At 42.8% G+C, this 23919-nt stretch overlaps 1 protein-coding gene across 1 annotated transcript in view; it reads left to right on the forward strand.

Annotated features, from left to right (window-relative positions):
• Positions 1 to 23919, forward strand: part of AGPAT4 (1-acylglycerol-3-phosphate O-acyltransferase 4) — a 133966-nt gene that overhangs the window by 24650 nt on the left and 85397 nt on the right. Inside the window, exon 2 of the mRNA XM_012451108.2 lies at positions 22252 to 22514. Within this exon, the coding sequence (XP_012306531.1) occupies positions 22337 to 22514 (178 nt within the window). The 5' untranslated portion in view covers positions 22252 to 22336. The remainder of the gene's footprint in view (positions 1 to 22251; positions 22515 to 23919) is intronic.

A 23919-nucleotide genomic window follows, 5' to 3' on the forward strand; every position in this document is an offset into this window, starting at 1 on the left:
TATCTATGTGATAAAACATATTGTATGTTTTGAATATTTAAAATATTTCACTTTTTTAAAAAAGAAAACGTTTGATGACTTACCATCCCGACTACTTCCTAAGTAGAGACACATTTTTTTTTGCCTTTTAAAAGTTGGCTCATATCGTATACATTTGTGTTGACTCTGTGTATTGTAAACATCTTTGTGTCACTAAATACACTTCCTCATTGTTTTTCCTGGCCCTCCTAAGTCGTTTTGTTCCAACTTAATTATATTTTCTTTATTTTTCAGACAGAGTCTCACTGTGTCGCCTAGGCTGGAGTGCAGTGGCATGATATTGGCTCACTGCAGCCTCAACCTCCCAGGCTCAGGTGATCCTCCCACCTCAGCCTCCTGAGTGGCTGGGACCACAGATGTGCACCACATGACCAGCTAATTTTTGTGTTTTTTGTAGAGACAGGGTTCCACCATGTTGCTGAGGCCAATAACTCCTGGGCTCAAGTGATCCTCTCACCTTGGCCTCCCAAAGTGCTGTGACTATAGACGTGAGCCTCTGTGCCCGTCCAATTGTATTTTCAAAGAATTTTTAGAAGAAGCAAAATTGCTGAATGTTCCTTTTCAGTTTTTATAATTATTTTCTGTTTATTCATTTATAATGTTCACAATTATTTCTAATTCATTTATAATATATTTGACCCTGAAGGAGGTCATAACCTAAGAGCAAAAGCAGAATGTTGTGTCTTATACAGAATTCATCTAGTTTATTAAGGAATTCCCCAAAGTTTGGGAATTCACAACGTGAAACTTTTATTTACTTTTACCAAAAGTAACCATGAATCAAGCAAATGTCTGGGTTGGAGAGAGGACTCTCCCATCACCACTGCAAAAAGCAAGTCACTGACTGCCGCCCACCACCCCATGTCCAAGGCCGTCTGTTGGCCAAAGGAGAGTGGTCTGGGGGCCTCTGGGGGCCTCATCACACCCTCTACTGCTGCACACATTCCTGTTCTGGCGCTTGAGTTGTAACCATTAACCCACTTATACCTAGTGTTTCGTTACTGGAACGCTAAACATGTGGGAATTATTTACATCCTACTGCTCAAGGTCATTGCCAAGGTCTGATTTTTCACGCAAAAAATTAAAAATATTGCAACTTCCGTCATAAATGGGTTAAGAAGATAATTAATTACAACTCCCTGCCATTGTGGGCCTTCTGTTCCCTAATCTCTAACAGATAATATGTCCCTTTAAAAGACTCTAGACTGCTGCCCCCACCCCCTGCTTTTGTTCCTCCTGCAGAAGCCACCCTATAGATAACAAAACCACCCTTTAGATAACCATTGTTATAGATAACATAACAAAAATGTATGGGTAGGTTTGTAAAATATCATTGTCCTTTTGTGTATCAAGAGCACGTCTCCCATGTTTGAATGGGAAACGTAAGGCTGGGAAGTGGCCTTGGCATCCATCTGGCTACCCTCATTCCCACCTGGGTATACGCTGGCACAGATGAACTTGCAGTAGTTCTCAGGCGCTGCTTCTGTGCTCCTTGAGGGTCTTTAAGCAGTGCCTGGAAAGGCTGGTCTGTAATGAGTGGTAACATTGTGCAGCCTCTGGGAGAGGAAGAGGAGATCAGGTGGAGAGGCCAAGAGAGCAAGGCCAGGAAAGAGCTGGGGGCACACAAGCTGGGTGGAGCCCTCCTTTGTCCTGCCCAGCTGAGTGACAGGCACGTCACCTAACACTCTTGTTGTCCACTTTCTCATCTATAAAAGGAACAGTTAGAGAATTGACCCCTGCAGTTTATTTCATCTCTGTTTATTGGTATTCAGTGTAGAAGAGACTGCATAGGAATCAGCGGGGTAGGGAAGGATCTTTCAATGAATGCTTTGGATACAACTGGTTAGCTGTTTGGAAATAAATCCATTTAACTCTTCACAGATGATGGTAACCAAAGATAAATTTAAGATGGATCGAGTACCTAAAAGCAAAATTAACTGTAGAAAGCTAGACAAAATGAGTGAGCATTTATCGGTTTTCTGCAGGATGAGAAATAAGGGTAGAAGGAAGCCCTTTCTGAGTTTAAACATTATGAAAGAAATTACAGTTCTTCGCCATAATTTAACTCTCCAATAAGCTAAAAATCAAAACAAGCCGAAAAAATTGGTCACTCTAAATGGAATAGACGAGATGTTGTTTTATTTAAGAAAGCAATATGCAGGAGATCAAGGTGCAACAAATAAAAAAGTCATGAAAGGGAAACAATTTAATGAATATTTTAAAACATGACGCTTCATAGCCATTCAAAAATGCAGTTTCATGTAAGACTATATAAAGATTTAATTTTGCTTTTCATCGGTTTTAAATGAGAATTCTTATTGCTGACAAACACTTAGTGAAATAGGTATTTATATATATTGCTAGTGAGACTATAAACAGCTACAAACATTTTGGCAACATTTGGCAATGCAAGCAATTTGGCAATATTCACCAGGTACCTTAAAATATTTGTTTCTGGCATGCAGAAATGTTGTTTCTAGGAATATATTGTAAAGAAATAACCCAAAATTCAGAAAAGAAAGTTTTATGCGCAGAATTGTTAAACATTGTACTATTTATTCTTGAAAAAACACAAGCCTAAATATAATAATGAGGCAATTAGGTAATAATTGTGATGTGTCTAGTTTAACTATGGGAAGAAGGATATTTGTACTGTAATATGGAAACTGAATATGATCTCACACTAAATGTTAAAAAAGAACATATGAAATAGATTTAAAATAAAATCTCAACTACTGTGTATTTATTTTTAACTTTTAAGTTCAGGGGTGCAAGTGCTGGTTTGTTACATAGGTAAACGTGTCATGGGGGTTTCTCGAACAGACTGTTTTGTCACCCGGGTGTTAGACCTAGTACCTCTCAGTTATTTTTCCTGATCTTCTCTCCCCTCCCACCCTCTACCCTCCGATAGGCCCCAGTGTGTGGTGTTCCCCTTGATGTGTCCATGCGTTCTTATCATTTAGTTCCCACTTGTAAGTGAAAGCATGCAGTGTTTGCTTTCTGTTTTTGCATTAGTTTGCTAAGGATAATGGCCTCCAGCTCCATCCATGTTGCTGCAAAGGCCAATGACCTCATTTTTGACAGCTGCATAATATTTCACAGTATATATGTACCACGTTTCCTTTATCCAGTCTCCTATCGATGGGCATTAAGGTTGATTCCATGTCTTTGCTATTGTGAATAGTGCTGCAATGAACATAAGCATGCATGTGTCTTTATGATGATGATTATTATTCCTTTGGGTATATAACCAGTAATGGGATTGCTGGGTCCAATGGCATTTCTGTTTTTAGATCTTTGAGGAATTGCTACACTGTTTTCCACAATGGTTGAACTAACTTACGCTCTCACCAGTGGTGTGTAAGTGTTTCTTTTTCTCCACCATCTCACCAGGATCTGTTATTTTTTGACTTTTAAGTAATAGCCATTCTGACTGGTGTGAGATGCTGTCTCACTGTGGTTTTGATTTGTATTTCTCTAATGATTGTGATGTTGAGCTTTTTCTCATATGCTTGTTGGCCACATGTATGTCTTCTGAAAAGTGTCTGTTCATGTCCTTTGCCCACTTTTTAATGGGGTTGTTTGTTTTTTCATGTAAATTTATTTCAGTTCCTTTTGGATGCTGGATTTTAGGCCTTTCTCAGATGCGTAGTTTGCAACTATGTCCTCCCATTCTGTAGGGCGCCTGTTCACTCCATCAATAGTTTCTGTTGCTGTGCAGAAGCTCTTTAGTTTAATCACATCCCATTTGCCAATTTTTGCTTTTGTTGCAATTGCTTTTGATGTGTTTGTCATGAAATCTTTGCCCATTCCTATGTCCAGAATGGTATTGCTTAGGTCATCTTCCAGGGTTTTTATAGTTTTGGATTTTATACTTAAGTCTTCAGTCCATCTTGGGTTAATTTTTGTATATTAACAAAATATAAAATTTTGTTAATGGCGTAAGGAAGGTGTCCAGTTTCGATCTTCTGCATATGGCTAGCCAGTTATCCCAGCACTATTTATTGAATGGGGAGTCCTTTCCCCATTGCTTGTTTTCATCAGCTTTGTTGGAAGATCAGATATTTGTAGGTGTGTGACCTTAGTTCTGAGTTCTCTGTTCTGTTCCATTGGTCTATGTGTCTGTTTTTGTTCCAGTACCATGCTAGTTTCTGTAGTCCTGTAGCATAGTTTGAAATCAGATAGTGTGATGCCTCCAGCTTTGTTCTTTTTGCTTATGATTGCCTTGGCTATTCAGGCTCTTTTTTGGTTCCATATGAATTTTAAATAGTTTTTTCAATTAATAGTAATGTGAAGAATGTCATTGGTAGTTTAATAGGAATTTCACTGAATCTGTGAATTACTTTGGGCAGTATGCACACTTTGACGATATTGATTCTTTCTATCCACGAGCATGGAATGTTTTTTCATTTGTTTGTGCCATCTCTGATTTCTTTGAGCAGTGTTTTGTAATTCTCCTTGTAGAGATCTTTCACCTCCCTGGTTAGCTGTATTCCTAGGTATTTTATTCTTTTTGTGGCATTTATGAATGGGAGTTTGTTGATGATTTGGCTCTTGACTTGTTTATTGTTGGTGTATAGGAATGCTACTGATTTTTGTACATTGATTTTGTATCCTGAGACTTTGCCGAAGTTGTTTATCGGCTTGAGGAGCTTTTGGGCTGAGGCTGGGGTTTTCTAGCTATACGATCCTGTCATCTACAAACCTACAAAGGATGCCCTTTATTTCCTTCTCTTGCCTAATTGCTGTGGCCAGGACTTCTTTTTTGTTGTTGTTGCTGTTGAGATGGAGTCTCACTCTGTCGCCCAGGCTGGAGTGCAGTGGCGCGATCTTGGCCCACTGCAACCTCTGTCTCCCGGATTCAAGCAATTCTCCTGCTTCAGCCTCCCAAGTAGCTGGGATTACAAGCATGTGCCACCACACCCGATTAATTTTTGTATTTTAGTACAGATAGGATCTCACCATGTTGACCAGGCTGGTCTCAAACTCTTGACCTCAAGTGACTCACCCCACTCAGCCCCCCAAAATCTGGGATTACAGGTGTGAGCCACCACGCCCGGCCAGGACTTCTAATACTATGTTGAATAGGAGTGGTGAGAGAGGGCATCCTTGTTTTGTGCCATTTTCAAGGGGAATGCTTCTAACTTTTGCCCATTCAGTATGATGTTGGCTGTGGGTTTGTCATAGATGGCTGTTATTATTTTAAGAAATGTTCCTTCAATGCCTACTTAATTGAGAGCTTTTAACATGAAGGAGTTCAACTACTGTATATTTAAAAATAAAAAAGCCTCTGCAATGGTTTTTATCTAGCAAAGGGAAGGGGAAAGCTTTATGCATTCGCCAAAGAATAGAAGAAAATAAACCAAAATGTTGTCAATAGCTGTTCTAGGTGGTGAAATTTCTACATTTCAGAATTATATGCATTTTGTACAATGAATTACTGTTATAATGGGATGACTTTACCTTTCAAGAAATTCCTAGCTTTGCATAAGTGATTTACACAGCAAGTATAATTTCCTTTAGTTTCACTGGATTTGTGTTTTAACAGAAGATTCTTTGTTTAAAAAAAAAAAGTCAACTCTGTGTTTCTCAACCGACATCTGAGTTCCTCCTCTACAGGGGATTCCGCTGGTAATTTGCTTTTATTTGATTAATTTCATGTCAGTTTAACATATTGCCTCATGCAGTTTCAGTGCTGGTGGGAAGAGGACTCTTTGCTGCTTACAGCATGTAATGGTTTAGGGAGCAGTCTTGTGGGTTCATCTGTGTGGATTTTGCAGGGAGAATAAATTGGTGTGTCATCTGTCCTGGGCTTAATGTAATGGGAAAGAAACCCAGGACTTTATCCATTCATGCCCTTACTTTTGCATTGTCTTTGACAATTGAGTGTTACCACTATGAAAATTAAAAATTATATTAGGTCATCTACAGATTCAGATGGAATCAACATTTATTGAGCATCTGTTCTATAAGAAGTGGAAGGGGTGGAAGTCATCCAGGCCCAGGGTATATTACTCAGTAAGTGCTTTAGTTTATTGGGCATGGTACTTGCCACTTAAAACCTAGCAAGGGGATCTGTAAGAATCCCCTGTGCCTGTGCTCAGAAGTCTAATGCAATGTTAGCTATAAAGCTAGAACTTAAATATGAATCAATGAATTTTTAACTGAATGAATGAACGGGTAGCTCCTTGGATGGGCAACCTAATGAATGAATATACTTCTCAGTGGATGAATGAATGTATGCATGAATTAAACAACTCGGTCCTGGATTCTGCTTAAAAGTTGGAAAGAACCTCTCCACTTCTCCAAGCATCTTTTGCTCCTGAGCTTGATGACTGAAGTAAGAAAAGAGAGAGAAGGCCCTGCCACACGTTTGATCACTGCTGCTACTAATGAAACTTTTCGAGGAATAGCCAGTCCGTAATGACCCCAAAAGCGTCCTTCATATCCAAGTACTTGAGTATTCTTGTGGCCGTTTTTCAGAGCTATCTAGAAACAAGGATACTGCAAGTCAACCTATTTTGGGCACTCAAAGCCAGCAATTCTGTCTTCAATAAATGATTCATGTCAGAAAAGCATTTAAGTGCATTTGATTTCTAATAAGTCTCTCTTCAGGTCCATTATGCATGAATCAAGTTGGGGAAGTTGGCTGGGTTCATTTGGCATCCTTTATGAAAATCAAAGAAATGCGAGATTTAAAATCCAGCCATATTGATTATCCCGCCTTCCTCACACTCCTTACCAGAAACTAGGATTGGCAGTGACAGGATCTCCAAGAACTCAGGGGTCGAGGGCACTTCTCGGATAGTGAGCAGAAGGGAGGGGCCCACCGAAGAGGAAATAAAGCCCGGTTTCCAGTATCCGAGATGCAGAAGAAAATGAACGGCCACATATGTCCCCCTGAGCAGTCCCTCACAGAACCACCTCACTAAAAGTGAGCTCCTGTGGTCACAATAGAGGCAGCAGAGTGCTCCTCTAAGCTCTACTCCTGGCAAGCCCTCCAGCGTGTTTAATGCCATGTTAGTTTCCATGATTCAGAAGCACTGTGGTTAAGGGCACATGCACGAGTGGCCCCATTTCCCATTTTTCTGAACTATAAAATTGAGACTGATATCCGACGCCTAAGTTTCTGCCCTGGAGAAGGCTTCCACATCTATCACCTCCTGAAATCTCCCACCACCCCTGTGGGGTCCGCGTGTCTGTCAGTATTTCCTATTGACAGAGGAGGAAGCTGAGCGCTGCAGAGGTGATGTGACCAAGGTGATGAGGATTGGTGATCGAGAGCCAAACTCAGGTCCCCGGACTTTAAATACTGGGTACCTCCCCTGCTGCATTTATTGCTTCCACCATGAATAGAGTCGCAGTTTCTAGGTTCCCAAGGAGGTTTCTATCCTGGTTGGCCTGGGTCAGTACGAAATAAGTTTCCACTTGATGCACTGCTTGCTAGTAGGCATGTGTGTGAAATTAAGTTAGCATTTGCAGGAGAGTTCTCATGCCCACGTGCTTTTGCTATGTGGCCTTTGGCTCTGGTAGTTATCACTTTGCAGCTCCTTGGTTTTCTGAGATAGCCTGTCTCTGACACTGGGACTCCCCAGGCCTGGGGTTTTGGCCTATCTGTCTGTGGCTGGTGACCTTTACCGATTAGGAGCTTTGCTCAAGGGGGCCGAAGACAGGTGTTTCTTGCTAGGGTGAGTGGTGAAGGCATCACTCTTACTGGAACAGTTGACCCAGACAGAGTAGGTGGGCTAGGCCAAAGCAAAGGGAGACATGCGTGCACCCTTCTCAGCTGTGCTGGATCGGAGATGTCAGAGAGCACATTGCGCTATCTCTGTTTGGTGGTTCAGTATTATTATCTCCATGTCCATTCACAGAGCATCAACATGTGGGTTTGTTTAGCCATAGTGGAGCCAGCTTAAAGGTCATAGAGTCCTGAAATACTGAAAAGATTATGCTGGTAACCATTTCCCCAATGGTTATTAAACATGAAAATACTAAATGATAAAATAAGCTTAAGGAAATGGCCAACATTTTAAATTTCACCATGAGGCTTAACTTTAAAGGCTTTGTATTATTAAGTTTTGTTATATTTTGAAATATTAAAGATCAAGTTTTTATTAAAAAATCTTTTGTGGTGCCACAATTTGCTGGTGACGTACGAACATGCTGTCTGCACTGGTGTCAGCCCCGTCCTCACCCCTGCCCAGAAGTCTCCCTGATTCTTTGCGGGAGGCAGACACACTGTTACATACCTGTTCTTTGCGTCTTCTGTATTTGTTAGAAATGTGTCCTCCGCTCCTTGCTGTCAGTCTGTTTGAGATCAGGAAAACACAAGTATATTCAAAGAGCACCAAAGTGACAAGGATCTTGGTCTTCTCAATACCCGTTTCTATTTCCCTTCTAAAAGGTGGAAACAAGGCCTGTGTCTAATATGCAACTCACTCCTTCAAAGAGATTTATGTAGGGAATTACCTGTTATTAATTAGGAAGAGAGCCTCAAAACCAGTGACTTTGAACTGCCTTCCTCTGGACTGGGAATAAGGACATCATTTCATTAAAACTTGTGAGTGGGCTTGGAGGGTCTAGGAGTCACTTCTGCTCAGGGTCACCCTGGAGACGTGGATGTCAGGATAAAAATGTCCACCTGAGGAAAATCTTATTGGGACAAACAAACTGATCATGAGAGCCACAGTGGAGAAGTGAGTAAGAAAAGCTGGTGATGGGCCGGGCACAGTGGCTCATGCCTGTAATCCCAGCACTTTGGGAGGCCAAGGCGGGTGGATCACGAGGTCAGGAGACCGAGACCAACCTGATCAACATGGTGAAACCCCGTCTCTACTAAAATACAAAAATTGGCTGGGCATGGTGGCACGTGCCTGTAGTTCCAGCTACTTGGGAGGCTGAGGCAGGAGAATTGCTTGAACCCAGGAGGCGAGATGCAGTGAGCCGAGATCGCGCCACTGCACTCCAGCCTGGCGCCTGGCAACAGAGCAAGTTTCTGTCTCAGGAAAAAAAAAAAAAAAGAAAAACTGGTGATGGATGTAGCCATGGAGAAGGGGTTAAGGGAGGAGGAGAGCAGTCATTCCGGGAGGGAGGCAGGGGCTCCCACTGAGGGTTCTTCATGTGGCCATTGTGCTGGTTGCTTTCTGTGCATTCGTGTGTGTAATTGTCACAGCACGGTGGGAGGCAGGGAATTTTACCTCCGTTAGCAGATGAGACACGGAGGCTCAGGGAGCAGAAGCTACTAACTCAAGATTGCATAGCTGGGAAACGGAGCCTCTCCTGCAGGCTCTGGCCACCCAGCCTTGTGGTGGTCCCTGTGGGCTGGATGGTCGAGGCTCTGATGGGAGCTGCCAGTCCTGACCACGTTGCCTTGGTGACAGTGGGGCTAGAGTGAGAGGTGGTTTAGGTGCTGAATAAAGCTCTCTTTTTGTTTTTAGTGCCATCTGGGGATGCCAGCCCCCTCACACCAGCTTCTGCCAGCCCAGGGCTGGGTCTTGGGCCATTTCCCCACTTCAAGAGCTGCCCCTTCATTTCCCCAGCACCTGTGTTGTTCCAGCCCTCACAGACTTAGTATTGAGCTAATGGCCATGGCCACGTAGCAGCAATGACAGTGATGAAATTGACATTTTCAATATGCATCCTGCCTGCCTTCCATGTTTGAGAAGGCTACCTTATTTTTTTAAATCTAAAAAAATGTTTTTGAGACAGAATCTGGCTCTGTTGCCTAGGCTGGAGTGCAGTGGCGCGATCTCTGCTCACTATAGCCTCTACCTCCTGGGTCCAAGTGATTTTCCTGCCTTAGCCTCCTGAGTAGCTGGGATTACAGGCACATGCCACCATGGCCGGCTAATTTTTGTATTCTTAGTAGAGATGGGGTTTCACCATGTTGGCCAGGCTGGTCTTGATCTCCTGACCTCAGGGTAATCCGCCTACCTCAGCCTCCCAAACTGCTGAGATGACAGGTGTAAGCCATCATGCTCGGCCAAGGTTTCCTTTTAACCAGAATATAATTATGTGGACGTTTCCCCTGTTTGGAAGATTAATTTTTCTCATTTCATTTCAACTTTGGGTTTTATCATATTGGATTTTTCATCAGGATTTGATAAAATTTTTTGGAGACTTTCATAGATTGCGCATAAATGTAAAATATGCCTCTGCTGAGCATCTTTTAAAATAGCTCACACACCCTCGGTTGTTGGAATTGTATCTAGCTAGCTGGCACCGTCAGAATGTGTACCTACTCTGAGGTCTGCGCCCTCCACCCCCTGAGGCCAGGGGCAAGCTGGGTGGGGTTTGAAGTTTGCGGCCTTCTACTTGGATCAAAGGTGCCCCTAGGGCTTCCCAGGACTGACTGTGAAAGGGAAGTGACTTAAATACTCACGACCACCCCAACAGTCAGAAGGAAGACCACGAACTGAAATCCAGGCTGTCCCAGGGAAGCATGTTGGGCTTCTTGTCTTACAGGCAGCGTTAAGAGCAGTTAAAAGCACGAGACTGGCCCAGGCTGGGCCCCCACATTTACTCACCCGTTAGCCCTTTACACATCACCTCCTATAACTAAACCTCGGTTTTCACATCTATAATATGAGAATGGCAACACCTTCCGTAGTGGGTTTCTGTGAGAACTAATGGGATAATATATGCTAGACATTTATTATACTGATGCTGCCTCACTGGTTACGATTCAGAAGCCCTGTGATGTTTAACTGTAAACGTTTTTGGCCAGGCGCAGCGGCTCACGCCTATAATCCCAGCACTTTGGGAGGCCAAGGTGGGCAGATCACTTGAGGTCAGAGCTCAAGACCAGCTTGGCCAACATGGTGAAGCCCCATCTCTACCAAAACTGCAAAAATTAGCCGGGCATGGTGGCGCATGCCTGTAGACCCAGCTACTCAGGAGGCTGAGGCAGGAGAATCGCTTAGACCCAGGAGGTGGAGGTTGCAGTGAGTTGAAATTGTGCCACTGCACTTCAGCCTGGGTGACAGAGGAGACACCATCTCAAAAGCAAACAAACAAACAGAAACAAAAACATTTCATCTCATAGCAGTTAAAGCTGCAGAAAGCCTTACAGAACACTTAAATTTCCTTCTGCCGTATTTCTTCTCATGACAGAATAAGTTACCAAGGTTTTCCATCTGTGTTTGCTTCTGAGTCTAGCTTTCTGTGGATTAGGTATAAAAGCGCTTGCAAATTTGTTTTTCTCTCACAAGCTACTCAGATCCAACTATTAAATATAAACTAATAAGCATTACTTTTCCATAGACCTGAGTTTTTATCATGTGACAGTGGGGCTTTGGAGCGAGACTAAAGGTTATTTATTAGAGGAGGTAGTGAAAAAGTTGAGTATGATTTACGGTTTCTTCAGAGTTCGGTTTGTTTTCACGGACGTCCTGTACTATATAGGGATCTTGGACGAGGGACCATTCTAGGAAATTTAAAAATAAATGAATTTTGTATAGGCTTCTGCCATACCATTAGACGATGCTGATTTTTAAATTGAGGACTATTTTACTTAGGGCTGGTCCCAAAGACAGTTAAATCCAGTCTAGAATACTTTCTCTTCTGTTTTGTTTTAGGAATTAGGCCAACCAAACTCCAGGGAATCCAAAACTAAACCCAGCCTTGTTTGCCAGGAGTAAGACCTGAGTGACTTCCTCAGGGCTGCACAAGTTGGCTGCTGCCCTTGTAGAGACTTTGGCTCCATTCATCCTGAACACTGGCGATCTGAATGTGCTGTGTGCTGGACGCCACCTCGCTCGTTTCTCCTGGGACTGTCCCCACTCCCCTGTCCTTTGTGGGCATTGCAGTCCCTGGGCATTCTGTGTCCTGCAGAAACCAAAAATATTGGTTCAGAAACAGAATCTGCCAGCGATCCCCACTTTAGCTGTGCTGCTCTCTTTGCCAGTCCCCGAAGTTTTTATTTTCTTTTATTCGTCTGGTTAACTTGGCCCACTTGGGAATCTTCGCTGTAGATGGGAGTTGGGGAAGAGTGGTAGAGCTGGATCCCTTAATCACTGCTGAGGAAGAGTGCGCTGGAATAGAGGGAAGAGTTTGCCTTGGGAGGGCATCAGTGTGTTTGACTTGGAAGGGATCCTGGAGCGGACCTTGTCAGTTTCTTCCTAAGGATAAAGATGGCGAAGCTGTAGTCTTGAGCATCCACAGGCTTCCAGGTGGACAGATTTGTGTAAGAGAGTGTGTGTGTGTCTGTGTGTGTGTCTGTGTGTGTCTGTGTGTGTCTGTGTGTGTGTCTGTGTGTGTGTGTTTATGTGTCTGTGTGTGTATGTGTGTGTCTGTGTGTCTGTGTGTGTGTGTTTGTGTATGTGTATGTGTCTGTGTCTGTGTGTGTGTCTCTGTGTGTGTCTGTGTGTGTCTGTGTTTATGTGTGTCTGTGTGTGTCTGTGTGTGTCTGTGTGTGTGTCTGTGTGTGTGTGTCTGTGTGTGTGTTTGTGTGTGTGTCTGTGTGTGTTTGTGTTTGTGTATGTGTCTGTGTGTGTGTGTGTGTGTGTGTGTGTGTGTGTGTGTACACAGAGGTAACTGCTGTTAGTGTTTTGGTAAGGCTTTCTTTTCTTCCGTTTTTTTTTTGGAGTTGTGATTATTTTCTCCACATAGTTTTCTATCATTTGTCACTTAATATCATAATGAAAATGTATCCATTTTACTACAAACCTATTTTAGTGACACTTTACCTATTCCATTCAGCGGGTCTTCCATAATTCAGTTTTTTGATTCCTTATGTCAGAAATACAAGTTGTTTACAATTTTTTGTGTTGGAAACAGTGGTGGTTGAATATCGTTATACACAGAGAATTTTCTAAAAGTTAATTTTGTCCTTAAGATAGAAGTTAGTTTACTATTAAGTGGTATGAAGGTGTTTAACGTCCTGATATGTGTGTCGAATTGCTTACTAAAACGTTGGATTTGTACTCACACTGAGGCTGGGAGTCCCACTCTACCTCATCTCTCTAGAATGGAGTATTATCATTAAAAACAAAAAGCCTGGTTTGGAATGTAAAGAGTAGTATAAAATAATTTATATTTCTTTGATCTCTTTTTCTTTGTTCTGGATTTTGAGGTCAAAAGAGCTTCAATAAGGTATTTAGATTCTAATGATGGTGCTAAGTTGGGCAGGAGCATTATTTCAGCACTTCTTCTTGGACTGATTTCTTTAGGACAGTTTTGCCTTTTCTACAACCCTGACCTGGTTGAGTGCTGCAGTGTGAATATATATTAAAAACAAACAAACACCTTTTAAAACCAGCTAGTGGCAGTTAATCCCGTTTCAGGTTTAACCTGTCTTCCTGAGCATGACTGAGGTTCGCGCTTATTAAATAGTTTCAGAATTTTGCCTAAGACAGAATGTGAAGTCCAGCTAAGGTTATCTTGTTGCCTAATTTAATGCATTGAACTGACAGCTCTCTGTGTATTTAGAGAAGGATGTGGTTTGGATTCTTTCATGGGGAGATTCTGAGTTTTCTTTCATTTGCTTATGTTTTCACCAACATAGGCTGAGGAGCATATGGTACCATCTGCCTCACACCATACATAACTCACTTCAGGAGTCCCGTCAACCAAACGCCCTGCTAGAGTGTGTATACCTGGCTGTGTCTACAGAACTTCACGGTAGAAATGGTACCTGAGAAATTCAGTGCTAGTGAGAGCATTTGTCTGGCTTGCACTTTAATATATTCTTATATGTATATTAATTAGTTCATTCTCACACAGCTAATAAGACATACTTGAGACTGGCAATTTATAAAGGAAAGAGATTTAATTGGCTTACAGTTCTGCAGAGCTGGCGAAGCCTCAGGAAACTGAACAATCATTGCAGAAGGGAAAGCAAACACATCCTTCTTCACATGATGGCAGGAAGGAGAAGTGCCGAGCAAAATGGGGGAAGGCCCTTACAAAACCATCAGCTCTTATGAGAACTCACTATCGCGAGAACAGTCAGGGTAACCACTCCCATGATGAAATCACTTCCCACTGGGTCCCTCGCATGACTCGTGGAGATTATGGGAATCACAATTCAAGGAAGATTTGGGTGGGGACACAGCCAAGCCCTATCACCATGTCTCCATCCCACAGTTTGGGAAGATTACAGAGTTAAGGAAGGAAAGTACGTGTGTTTGTGACTGCATTATTTCACATTTCTGAGTCATTAGCAGAAAAGTATAGGTTAGAATGAAAACATATTGGGGAAGATGCTTTAACAGATTACAGGTAAATTCAAGACAATGTCTTGATGTAGATATGTAGAGAAGGAAAACTGAGTTGTTGACCGTCTCATTGGCTTTCCCAAGAAGAGACGATGTTATTTATCTTAGCTGCTCCTTCTTTGCCTTCTTGCAAATGACAGAAAAATCCCCATTACTTGGGTGCTCCCTGTTCCAGGCATTCTGGCAAGTGTTTCAAACGCTTTACTGTGCTTAATCCTTGCAACCATCTCGTGCTGAAGTTACTGTTCTGATTTTACACACGAGGAAAGCGAGGGCCAACTAAGTTAATCAACTTCCGTAGCTGTGAAGTGGCCAAGCCTGCCTAACTCTGCCCTCTCCACGGTGGAAGCTTCAACAACTGTGCTGCGTTGCTCCCTCTGTCCCCACAGGCACAGCAGTGCTTGGCTTCCAGGTGGTCTCGCGTTGCCTGCACAGTTCAGAATTTCTCTTGTCTGGTGCTGTTCGGATGATCGCCTTTCTGCTCACTTTAATAGAGCATGCCAACCCTGTGGACCTTCCTCAAGTTAGCAAGCAGTGTACGTTTGCTTCCTCAGAGACTTGCAGGCATCTCCCCTTGGTGGCATATGCCCATCATCTGCCCACACCTAACCTGCACGGGGGCTGGGAAATGGGGTCCGTCCAGTTCTGTGCCCAGAATGGGTGGATCTCATTCTGATCATACAAAAGGATGATAAAACACAGAGAAGAAAGGGAAATCAGCCATAATCCTTCTGCCAACATTTAGTCACTGTTAATAGTCATAGATATAGTAGTAGATGGAGATATGAATGATATACATGCACACATTATTATTTTACAGCTAAGATTTCTACTTCTTTGTGAACTTTTCTCACTCAGTGTATTCTAATATTCTCTAAAGGTCTCCACTGGCTGACTTAACCCCTTTCGTGCACTGTTGGCTCATAGCCAACATCCCCTATGTATTTAACCACTTTTGTCGCTCCCATCCTTATATGAACGACTCAGTTTTTATGTCCAAGCGGTGCTGAAGGAGACTCCTCTGGTATTCAGTGAGAAACCTTGCTAATGTTAATGATGGTTACCTATTTTCTCAAATAGCCGTGAACTCCTTTCACACAGACTCATAGCCAGCACTTTTTCAATATGTGCCCTTGAGGACTGCCAGAGACTTTGCCAAATGATTGGCTAAATTCAATTTCTACTAATTTCCCAGTGGCCTGGGAAATAAAGGGGTAGATTATATCTCCTTGGATCTGTTATAATTCCTAGTGACAATTGGTTTTTATCTACGTTTTAAATGCTGGTGCAGTCATTTTTGGGTGATGTATATTGAACTCATGGGTCAGATGCTGCCTTCTGGAAAATTCAGATAATGTATCCAGATACAGTTTCCTGGCAATTTTTCCTATTCTCTATGATTTAAAAATGTCTTTGTGTTTCCACAATCACTTCTGCATGTTGCCTTAGTTTGCTGGGTTGTGGTTCGTCTAGGACTCGTTGTCTGGTGAGAAGCCTCCCCCTGCCTTTTATGTTTTATTTTTTTGAGATGGAGTCTCACTCTGTCACCCAGACTGGACTGCAGTGGCACGATCTCTGCTCATTGCAACCTCTGCTTCCCATGTTCAAGCGATTCTCCTGCCTCAGCCTCCTGAGTAGCTGGGATTACAGGCACCTGACACCACACCCAGCTAATTTTTTTGTATTTTTAGTGGAGATGGGGTTTCACCATGTTGGTCAGGCTGGTTTTGAACTCTGACCTCAAGAGATCTACCAGCCTTGGCCTCCCAAAGTGCTAGGATTACAGGTGTGAGCCACTGCACCTGGCCTCCTCACTGCCTTGTAATGGATGCTTTAAGTCCTCATTGGGTCACTTGTCTGCCCCCAGGGGTAACTGTGCTAGCCTCTGTAACCAGATTTCATTGTGTGAACCTGTTGAAAAGGAATTCCCAGTAGGATCTGGCATCTTGCATTCCCGTCCCTAGGGTCTCTCAAGGTCATGGAGTGAATTTCAGGAAAAGAAGTGGTAAAGGTTAAATGCTGCGTCTGAGCTCACTGATGGGAAAACACCTGCTATTTTCTTTTATAAGTACCCAAGCCAGAAAAAGGTAGTACATCATCTTTGCTTTGTCAAACACATAAGTTCATCATTTTTGGCCTTGATAGTAAGAAACATTTTTTTTTTTTTTCACAGAAATATGGCATGTCAGCAGTTTCCTAGTTCTCTGATTTAAAAACTCTGTAAGTACTGCTCTGATATGCTCAGAAACAGCATAAATTCTTTGTCATAGCCTTGCCTCATATAATAAACTACTGAAGTGGATTTGCTGGAAAGATTCTTTCCGTAACGTTCTAGGTACTTGCAAAGCTAAAAGGGAAATAGGCAAAGTATTTTTAAAATGTTTCTCTCCAGCTATTTTTATCACTGGCCAGATATTTATACCATCTTTCCTCAGCATGACATGAGATTGGCTCATCGCCACATTAGAAGAGAAGGCGCTCTTTTATTTAAGATGGGAAAGACGCTGATAGGTTAGGATCTGTGTCCCTGCCCAAATCTCATGTTGAATTTGTAATCCTCGGCGCTGGAGGTGAGACTGGTGGGAGGTGATTGGATCACAGGGGCAGAGTTCTCACGAATGGTTTAGCACCGCCCCCCTTGGTGTACTATATAGTGATTGAGTTCTCTTGAGATCGGGTTGTTTAAAAGTGTGTGGCACCTCCCGCTTCTCTCTCTCGGTCTTCCTCCTGCCATGTAAGGTGTCTGCTCCCCCTTTGCCTTCCGCCATGAGTAAAAGCTTCCCGAGGCCTCCCAGAAGCAGAAGCCGCTATGCTTCCTGTACAGCCTGCAGAACCATGAGCCAATGAAACCTCTTTTCTTCATACATTGTTCAGTCTCAGATATTTCTTTATAGCAGGACAAGAATGGACTAATTCAGATGGGTCCCCAAATGTCTATCTGGAATGAACTTAAGACATATGTCACATATTTGTCCTCCAGACACCCCCCTATATAATTCAGCCATGTTTCTCTTAATAATCAGCCCTAGGTCAGTTGCGGTGGCTCATGCCTGTAATCCCAGTACTTTGGGAGGCTGAGGCGGGCAGATCACCTGAGGTCAGGAGTTTGAGACTGGCCTGGTCAACATGGTGAAACCCCATCTACTAAAAATAGAAAAATTAGCCTGGCATGGTGGAGGCTGAGGTAGGAGAATCACTTTAACCTGGGGGGCAGAGGTTCCAGTGAGCCAAGATTGCACCATTGCATTCCAGCCTGGGCAAAAACAGTGAAAATCTATTCCAAAAAAAAAGAAAAAAAAAAAATCAGTCCTAATTCTAAAGTCAGTTAAATTATATAACAACTCATAGCACTTCTCACCTGGTTCTTCTTCAGAGGATGCTTTGACTATTCTTGTTTTGGCATTTGCATATAAATTTGAGAATCCGACTGAGTTTCACAAAATCAAAAGGCAATCGCCTCTCTGGGATTTTGATTAGAATCTTTTGTTCCGTGGAATCTGTGGTGATATCCCCTTTGTCATTTTTTATTGCATCTATTTGGTTATTCTCTCTTTTCTTTTTTATTAGTCTGGCTAGTGGTCTGTCTATTTTGTTGATCCTTTCAAAAAACCAGCTCCTGGATTTATTGATTTTTTGTAGGGTTTTTCGTGTCTCTATCTCCTTCAATTCTGCTTTGATCTTAGTTATTTCTTGTCTTCTGCTAGGTTTTGAATTTTTTTGATCTTGCTCCTCTAGCTCTTTCAATTTTGACGATAGAGTGTCAATTTTAGATCTCTCCTTTCTTCTCATGTGGGCACTTATTGCTATATATTTTCCTCTAGAGACTGCTTTAAATGTGTCCCAGAGATTCTGGTATGTGGTGTCTTCATTCTCATTGGTTTCGAAGACACTTTTACACTGTTGGTGGGAGTGTAAATTAGTTCAACCATTGTGGAAGACAGTGTGGCGATTCCTCAAGGACTTAGAAATAGAAATTCCATTTGACCCAGCAATCCCATTACTGGGTATATATCCAAAGGATTATAAATTGTTCTACTATAAGGACACATGCACACGAATGTTCATTGCAGCACAGTTTACAATAGCAAAGACCTGGAACCAACCCAAATGCCCATCGATGATAGACTGAACAGGAAAACTGTGGCACATATACACCATGGAATATTATGCAGCCATCAAAAACGATGAGTTCGCGTCCTTTGTAGGGACATGGATGAACTTGGAAACCATCATTCTCAGCAAACTGACAAAAGAACACAAAATCAAACATCGCATGTTCTCACTTATAGACGGGTATTGAATAATGGGAACACATGGACACAGGGAGGGGAGCACTATACACTGGGGTCTGTTGCGGGGGAGTGGGGGGGACAGTGGAGGGGGAGTTGGGGAGAGATAGCATGGGGAGAAATGCCAGATATAGGTGAAGGGGAGGAAGGCAGCAAATCACACTGCCACGTATGCACCTATGCAACAACCTTGCATGTTTTTCACATGTACCCCAAAACCTAAAATGCAATAAAAAAAAAAAAGAATCTGTTGTCCCTTCTTACTGATGGAAAAACTGAGGTACAGACAGTTAATGTGCCCCAAATAGGGTACCAGTCCCCAACCAGCAAGAGATAGAGCAGAGCTGCATACCTGGCCAGGTGAGCTCCCAAGTCCACATGCAACCGCCACACACCGGGTTAGGAAATGGGCCTCGAGGATGGAAGTGGAGCTGAAACTCAAGACCCAAAACACACCAAGGCTTGTCTGATTTCTCTTAAGCCTCTTCTGCTTGGGATTCCCCCTTAAACTTCACTAATGCTATGTGAGACCCTGTTCATGCATTGCTAGTGAGGGCATGGTAAAATTGCAATTTACCTTGAAATTTTATAAGGAAAAAAGGAAGCTTTAATTTTTCTTCCTAATGCCCTAATATGGAACTGGACACTGAGGAAGGCAGCGTTTAATCCCTTGCATTTCCGATGTTGGCTGGCTTCCTTTTCTTAGTGTAAACTTGGTAAAGCAAAGGATTTGTCAAGTAATTTTCAAATGCTAGACCCCAGAAACCTAGTGAAGAATCGAGCTTGGTCTGGCCAGATTGTCTGGACGCTATTAGTGGCTAATCCGGGGACAATGAGCAAATTGCATGAATATTCAACGTCAAAATGTAACTGCTGCCAAGCTGCAAACCCCTCCTAGTTATGTGACTCCCAGAGTCAAGTGCACTGAGCTGGGCTGCCAGCTTAATGCCTGTTCCTCAGTGGGAGCCTGGGAGTGCTGAAACTCAGTGAGGAGCTTTCCAGCCTGGAAATGTCTGTGGAAATGTCATCTGGGAAACGCCAGAGATGTGATGATTCCGACCTCGCAGGGCCTGGATTTGTCCCAGAGAGTGGAGCTTCCGAAGCCTGGAGAAGGGGATGTTGCAGCAGAGCTAAGATTTCAGAGGAATCAGGCCAAAAGCTTCTTCCCATTTCCCTCCTATCAGAAATGTACAGGAATCTTGCAGGAATGCAGCCCATCTTCCAGATAGTCCCAGCAAGTGGAAACATGCCTCCCTGTGACTCTCGTGCCTGAAACTGTCCTCAGAGCCAACTTGCATGACCCAGGAGTGACTGCACTAAAAGCTGTGCTGTCTTTTGCCCTTGGGGTAGTTTCTGGGCTGCTGTGCAAAAGAGAGTTCTGAGCCCAAGAGAACGACCGCCTCACATCTTAGGAGCAAAACACCCCTGACACGTGCAGGAGAAAGAGCTGAGTTAAACTGAGCCCCAAGATCAGTTACCGGTTGTGGCAACCTTACACAAGTGGCCCAACCTAACCGTTGCCTCAATTTCTCTTTTTTTCTTTTCTTTTTTTTTTTTTTTTTTTTTTTTTTGAAGTCTTGCTGTGTTGCCTGGGCTGGAGTGCAATGGCGCAATCTCGGCTCACTGCAACCTCCGCCTCCTGGGTTCAAGTGATTCTTCTGCCTCAGCCTCCTGAGTAGCTGGGATTACAGGTGTGAGCCACTATGCCTGGCTAAATTTTGTATTTTTAGTAGAGACGGGGTTTCACCGTGTTAGCTAGGTTGTTCTTGAACTCCTGACCTTGTGATCCACCCGCCTTGGCTTCCCAAAGTGCTGGGATTACAGGCATGAGCCACTGCGCCTGGCCGCTTCAGTTTCTTATTCTGGAAAATGGGATGATATGAATGCTTATCTTATGGGGTTCATAGGAGCCTTAAAATGAGATCATACGTGTGAAACTCTTACAGATGCCCCTCAATTTATGGTGGGATTACATCCCAATAAACCCATTGTAAATTGAAAATATTGTAGGTCAAAAAGGCATTGAATACACCTAACCTACCGAACAGCTTTGCTTAGCCTAGCCTGCCCTCAACGTGTTCAGAACATTTACATTAGCCTACAGTTAGGCCAAATCAGTTTACACAAAGCCGATAGCCCATGCAAATTACTGAATACTGTACAGAAAATGAAAAACAGAAGAGTTGCATGGGCTCGAATTAAAATTTCTCTGAATGGATATTGCTTTTACACCATCGCAAAGCTGGAAATTTTCAGTGGAATCCTAAGTCAGGAACCGTCTGTGTACCAATTATTCATTATTAATAAAGGCTGTAACAATGTTAGGATCTCTCCACTATTGTCGTTGGAAAGTTTGTCTTCACATTAGACGTCTTCCTGGGGTAGTCTGCAAGGCTCTTCGGCTTCCAGAAAAAGCGAGTCTGCTGCTCTGAGTTTCCTTTCCATCAGACTATTTGAAACTCCTGCCCTTTTCCTCAAAGGAAACTGTTTATTTCCCAAGCTGTAAAGTCATTGCAGTTCTGTTCCGAGCTGGAGAGAGATTACACGACTGTGAGTCTAACTGTATGTGTTGAGTTTCTTTCTGATTTGAGAACTCTTAAGGGTGTGTGCTGTTGTTTGTGTGTGCGTGTGTGTGAGACCGGGGTGTAGTGGGGGTACTTTTCTTATCTTCATAGTTATTTGTATTTACCGATATCCTCAAAGTGGAGCCCTCATCTACTTTCATTAAATCATTCTACAAATATTTTTTAGAAATTAAGCTTTCAGTCAGGTGCTGTGGCTCACGCCTGTAATCCCAGCACTTTGGGAGGCTGAGGCGGGCGGATCATGAGGACAGGAGGTTGAGACCAGCCTGACCAACATGGTGAAACCCCGCCTTTACTAAAAATACAAAAATTAGCTGGGCGTGGTGGTGCACACCTGTAGTCCCAGCTACTCGCGAGGCTGAGGCAGGAGAACTACTTGAACCTGGTAGGGGGAAGGTTACAGTGAGCTGAGATCATGCCACTGTACTCCATCCAGCCTGGGTGACAGAGCAAGACTCCGTCTCAAAAAAAAAAAAAAAAAAAAAAAAAGAAATTAAGCTCCCACCCTGTGCCAGCAGAAACAGTGGTGGTTTTCAAGTAAATGCCTCACTAGTCCCAGGTGCTTGAGGGGTGGCACCCACTCTGGGTAAGTCCTCGTCCTTGTCCAGGGCAGGCTTGACTTCAGGGCAGTCCTGCTGGAAGTGAAGGGTGAGCTGGGATCTGGAGGAGAATGACATGAAGAGATGGAATGGGGCTGGGTGTAAGAGAATGGGGCTCAGGCTGCGATGGCAGCAGGAGGGGAGGCCAGATTTGCAACCTGTCCTGTGGGCAGCGGTCACTCGTGGGACCCAGGGCTCTGTGGCTGGCTCAGCTACTGCTCAACTGGGAATCTGTGAACGCTGACTGAGGGGCTCTGCCTTCCAGGCCTCAGTTTCCTACTCTGTAATAAAAGTACCAACGTCAGAGGGTGATGGGAGAATGAAAGGAAGGATTATTGTTAAAGGGTTTAGACTGTGCTCGACAGGAAGTAAGCACTATATCAGTGCTTGGAAAATAGAGATGAATCAACTAATGCACAATGAGTTTAACCTTAAGCGTCAATTTTTCTTTTAAGAGCACTTGTTTCTGACTCTCAAAGCACATCACGTTTTCGCTAACGTGTCCTATTTGTTTGTGTTTTAGACGCCTTCCTGAGCCCTGGATCTTTCTTCCTTCTGGAAGTTTTTTGCTGTGGGTATTTGTTTTTGAATAAAAGCGTCCACACATCATGGACCTCGCGGGACTGCTGAAGTCTCAGTTCCTGTGCCACCTGGTCTTCTGCTACGTCTTCATCGCCTCGGGGCTGATCATCAACACCATGCAGCTCTTCACTCTCCTCCTCTGGCCAATTAACAAGCAGCTCTTCAGGAAGATCAACTGCAGACTGTCCTATTGCATCTCAAGCCGTAAGATACTTACGATTCTATACTTTCATCTTCACTGTGGATGTGTGTCTCAGAATTGCGGCTCTTGGTGTGGGTTCCCTAGGCATTCATCGTACCCTGAGCTGTTTTTTGTTTTGTTTTTGTTTATGTTTGAAATGGCTATTTGGTTCTCGGCCCCCAAAATTATTTTTTGACTGAGTAATGCCAGCAGCTCAAAATTCAACCACCACAGACAGGTATACCATGAAAAGTAAATACGCATTCTATCAGTTTCTTTAGTTCTCCTCCTCAGAAGCAATCAGTATTAATGATTTCTTAGTTATCTTTACAGAAATAGTATACTTATAGCTCTTATACATGTGAATGCATGTGTCTTTCTGTGTATATATCGAGATAGATACATACATACATATACATATATTTTTTAAAAAACTAAGTGGCGATATACTATATTGTTTTCTTCCTTGCCTTTTTTCTTTAACTTTTTATTTTGCGATAACAGATTCACATGAAATTGTAAGAAATAATACTGAGACATCCTGTATGCTCCTTGGCCAGTTTCTCCCAATGGTAGCATCTTGCATAACTGGAATATAATATTCCAACCAGAAAACTGACATTGATAAAATCCACCCTACTCCTGTTTCTCCACTTTGAAGTACACTCTGTGTGTGTGTGTGTGTGTGTGGTGTGTGTGTGGTGTGTGTGTGTGTGTGGTGTGTGTGTGGTGTGTGTGTGGTGTGTGTGTGGTGTGTGTGTGTGTCTGCGTATATTTGATTACACTAGGCTATTTCAAACATGACTAATTTGACTGGCCTGAGTTTCAACAATTGAAAAGATGAATGAGTATATTGGGACATCTAGAAATCCATTTTGTAGTTGATACTGATTGGCCTTAAGGCTGTACCTATTCTTAAAAGTAGAGAACGTGGTGTGATATTGGTTGATAGATTAGTGTGATATATATGGGTATGAATATATTTCAAAAAAGTTTTTTAAAAACTAGGCTATTAAAAATATCAGCTATCTAAGATTATGCCAAGAGTCCAAAATTATTGATATATTTTTGATACCCTTTAAATAAAATGATTAAATTTGAATTTGAATCAAAACGATTCAAACTATGTATAATTATCCAAATGGATGACCACTGATCCAATTTCATTTGTTAAACTTCAGAATACTAACCTGTAAGGAAAAAGAGTCATAGACATATCCTTACTTATGACTTTCTTCACCAACTCCAAGCTTGTAGATATGCCTGACACTGTTTCTGATGTGGTTTGAGTGCACGACCTTCCATGTCTTCTGTTACAGCGCTTTATAGAAGTACGTCTTGAAAGTGTCCATAAGGGCCTAAGGTTGAGTTACAATTGTAAAAAGGCGTCTTTAATCTATCTGTCTACGGCCTATTGGGAGCAACCAC

Source organism: Aotus nancymaae, unplaced genomic scaffold (genome assembly GCF_030222135.1).
Source record: "Aotus nancymaae isolate 86718 unplaced genomic scaffold, 86718_ANA_hifiasm-v0.15.2.pri h1tg000040l, whole genome shotgun sequence".
Lineage (NCBI taxonomy): Eukaryota > Metazoa > Chordata > Mammalia > Primates > Aotidae > Aotus > Aotus nancymaae.